The sequence below is a fragment of the Papio anubis genome, chromosome 17, assembly GCF_008728515.1.
Source record: "Papio anubis isolate 15944 chromosome 17, Panubis1.0, whole genome shotgun sequence".
NCBI lineage: Eukaryota > Metazoa > Chordata > Mammalia > Primates > Cercopithecidae > Papio > Papio anubis.
This window is the reverse complement of record NC_044992.1, coordinates 30,992,924-30,996,554: the sequence shown is the minus strand read 5'-3', so window position 1 is coordinate 30,996,554 and position 3,631 is coordinate 30,992,924. Positions and strand designations below refer to the sequence as shown.

The 3,631-nt window shown below is 43.2% G+C and overlaps 1 protein-coding gene across 1 annotated transcript; it reads right to left on the bottom strand.

Moving 5' to 3' along the window:
* Nucleotides 1-554: 554 nt before the first annotated feature.
* LOC101003703 (40S ribosomal protein S7) lies at nucleotides 555-1,254 on the bottom strand. Its single transcript, XM_003912861.5, has one exon. The coding sequence runs from the start codon at nucleotides 1,194-1,196 to the stop codon at nucleotides 612-614; it is 585 nt and encodes a 194-aa protein (XP_003912910.1). The 5' UTR covers nucleotides 1,197-1,254; the 3' UTR covers nucleotides 555-611.
* Between the last annotated feature and the right edge of the window lie 2,377 nt (nucleotides 1,255-3,631).

Here is a 3,631-nt window from a genome sequence, read left to right as displayed (position 1 = left end):
AGCTACTCGGGAGGCTGAGGCGGGAGAATGGCGTGAACCCGGGAGTTGGAGCTTGCAGTGAGCCGAGATGGCGCCACTGCACTCCAGCCTGGGCAACAGAGTGAGACTCCATCTCAGAAACAAAAAAAAGAAATTTCTCCAAATGAACTACCAACCAGTTCTAATTACCCCGTTTTATTATCCACAAAGATGGTTTGAGATTCTCTTATGAGCCTTCACTGGAGATAAAACGTGTGGTGATCATATTTTTTAATGGAAGTAACTAGTGGGTGCTTTGTACATATTGCCAGCTCATGAGTCACATCAAAGTACAGAGACATGGAGAAACTCGTCAGTGAACTATTTGTTCTTGATACCTAGCAATCCCAGCTACGAAACTCATTTTTAGTGGAAAAAAGTAACTTTAAGCAAGAGTTCTTTGTTCTTCCAATTGGTACCTTGGCCCAGTATAATAAATTACTAATGACCAAGATTGCCTCTCCTATGGCCCTACAGAACAAAAAAACAAAATCCCTAGAGAATAATCAGAGCTGTCCTTATGCAAACCAAATTTCTTTTTTTTTTTTTTTTTTTTTTTACTGTGAATATATATTTTATTTAGTCACTTTTGTTTACAATTGAAACTCTGGGAATTCAAAATTAACATCCTTGCCTGTGAGCTTCTTATAGACACCAGAAAAAGTTTCAACCTTGTGTTCCACATTGTTCTGCTGTGCTTTGTCCAAATGAACCTTTATGAGCCGGCTGCCATCTAGTTTCACGCGGATTCTCTTGCCCACAATTTCGCTTGGGAAGACCAAGTCCTCAAGGATGGCATCATGCACAGCTGTCAGAGTACGGCTCCTGGGACGCTTCTGTTTATTTTTTGTACGGCTTTTTCGAGTTGGCTTAGGCAGAATTCTCCTCTGAGCGATAAAGACAACATGCTTCCCACTGAACTTTTTCTCCAACTCGCGTACTAGCCGGACTTGGATTTTCTGGAAAGATTTCAGTTGAGGAACAGGAACAAAGATTATGATAGCTTTCCGACCACCACCAACTTCAATTTCCTTGGCTGCCGTAATATTCAGCTCCCTGAGCTGAGCCTTGAGGTCCGAGTTCATCTCCAGCTCCAGAAGAGCCTGGGAGATGCCGGACTCGAACTCGTCCGGCTTCTCGCCATTGGGCTTCACGATCTTGGCGCTCGAACTGAACATGGTCTTCTCCTGGGAGAACTCGCCGAGCGCCGGCTTAGGAAGAGGCCTGCAAACCAAATTTCAAGATCAGTGTGTACTTTCTGGTGTGTTTTTGTTTTGGTTAGGATTCTTCTTTTGGTTTGTTTGTTTTTGAAGACTTAAGCTATTGCCTCACTGACCCAGGCCACCAAAAACACTTGAATAATGATCCTATGATTTCAGCAGCAGGGAAAGAACCTGTTTGCACACAAAACTGTGGTGAACATTAGTATTTTAATTTTCAGCTAAGTAAAATTTTAAAACGTTTAAAAAATAAAACCCCATCACTTTTCTCTAAAATCCTCTAGCTACAAGATAAAAACACATTGATTACTCATGATATTGACTTTTTCTGATGCATTCCTTAGGTCACAATTTTTAAACACTACCTTTTGTATTAATCTCCTTAAAAGTAGAATCCCAAAATTCATAGAATAGCAAAACCAACATAATCCAAAATCCTATCACCTCACCTCTATTAATTACAATTAGTGCCTGCCATTTGTCCATCCTGAATACTAGGTACTAGGTAATTATGCTTTCTAACACAGCATTTCCTCATAATTTCTATTCAAAATTTTAAGTCTTTGCAGTTGTTTATTATGCTGGATCCCTCTGCTCATTCCCAAGTCCAGCAAATAACCTGAAGATGGCCAGGAGTGGTGGCTCATGCCTGTAATCCCAGCACTTTGGGAGGCCAAGCCAGGTGGATCGCCTGAGGTCAGGAGTTCCAGACCAGCCTGGCCAACATGGTGAAATCCCTTCTCTATTAAAAATACAAAAATTAGCTGGGCACGGTGCACGCCTGTAATCTTAGCTACTCGAGAGACTGAGGCAGGAGAATTGCTTGAACCCAGGACGGGGAAGTTGCAGTGAGCCGAGACTGCGTCACTGCACTCTAGTCTGGGCAACAGAGCAAGACTCCATCTCAAAAAAACAAACAAACAAACAAATCCTGAAGACATGGTGATTATTTTCCTTTAGTTTTTCATTCTTTTGAAACCAACTAGTCTCTATAAAGTAGTCATAGAATTTATCATCTTGTCAGGACACTTTTGTGAAATGAGGCTCTTCTAATAATTACACACACACACACACACAAAAAGTAAACTAGGACTGTCCCAGGCAAACTATTAAGTACGGTCATCCTTCATCTCTTTTTCTTTTTTTTTTTAGAGACAGGGTCTTGCTCTGTCACTCAGGCTAGAGTACAGTGGTGCAATCAGAATTCACTGCACCCTCAACCTTCTCGGTTCAAGGGATCCTCCTGCCTCAGCCCAGGTGCGTACCACCACACCCAGCTAATTTTTTAATTTTTTGTAGAGACAGGGTCTCACTTTGTTACCCAGGCTGGTCTCAGACTCCTGGGTTCAACCAATCCGCCTGCCTTTGCCTCCCAAAGTGTTGGAATTACATGAGTGAGTCACAGCCAGGCCAAGTATGGTCATTCTTTATCTTTGACACATCAGTGCCGCTTTGTAACTGCTTATAATTCTATTGCCTGTAACTAAAATGTAACAAAATCTCTTTACCAGAAACCATTATTTGTTTCATTTATTCTCCATGATGCTCTATTCATTAACAGGAACAATTAAATGTCGGAGCTCCTACTATTGGCCAGGCACGATGGTGTCAGAGGCCTTTGAACCGGAGCAACTCCATCTTGAATAGGGGTGTGTAAAATGAGGCTGAGACCTACTGGGTTGCACTCCCAGGAGGTTAAGCCTTCTAAGTCACAGGATCAGAGAGGACGTCAGCACAAGATACACGTTATAAAGACCTTAACTAATAAAACACGTTGCAGGAAAGAAACCTGACAAAATCCACCAAAACCAAGATGGCAACAAGAGTGACTTCCTCACTGCTCATTATACATGAATTATAATACATTAGCATGCTAAAAGATACTCCTACCAGGGCCAGGAGAGTTTACAAATACCATGGCAATGTCAGGGGGTTACCATATATTGTCTAAAAAGGGGAGGAACCCTCAGTTTCGAGAATTGCCCACCCCTTTCCCAGAAAAGTAATGAATAATCCACCCCTTGTTCAGCATATAATCAAGAAATAACCATAAAAATGGCCAACTAGCAGCTCATCCTGCTGTTCTGTCTATGGAATAGGCATTCTTTTTTTGAGACGGAGTCTCGCTGTCTCCCAGGCTGGAGTGCACTGGCTGAATTCCAGCTCACTGCGAGCTCCGCCTCCCGGGTTCACACCATTTTCCTGCCTCAGCCTCCCGAGTAGCTGGGACTACAGGCACCTGCCACCACGCTCGGCTAATTTTTTGTGTTTTTAGTAAAGACAGGGTTTCACCGTGTTAGCCAGGATGGTCTCGATCTCCTGACCTCGTGATCCGCCCGCCTCGGCCTCCCAAAGTGCTGGGATTACAGGCTTGAGCCACCGCGCCCGGCCAG

Bases quoted from the DNA above. Each gene is read 5' to 3' on its own strand.
- LOC101003703 (XM_003912861.5), bottom strand. From the start codon at position 1,196: ATGTTCAGTTCGAGCGCCAAGATCGTGAAGCCCAATGGCGAGAAGCCG.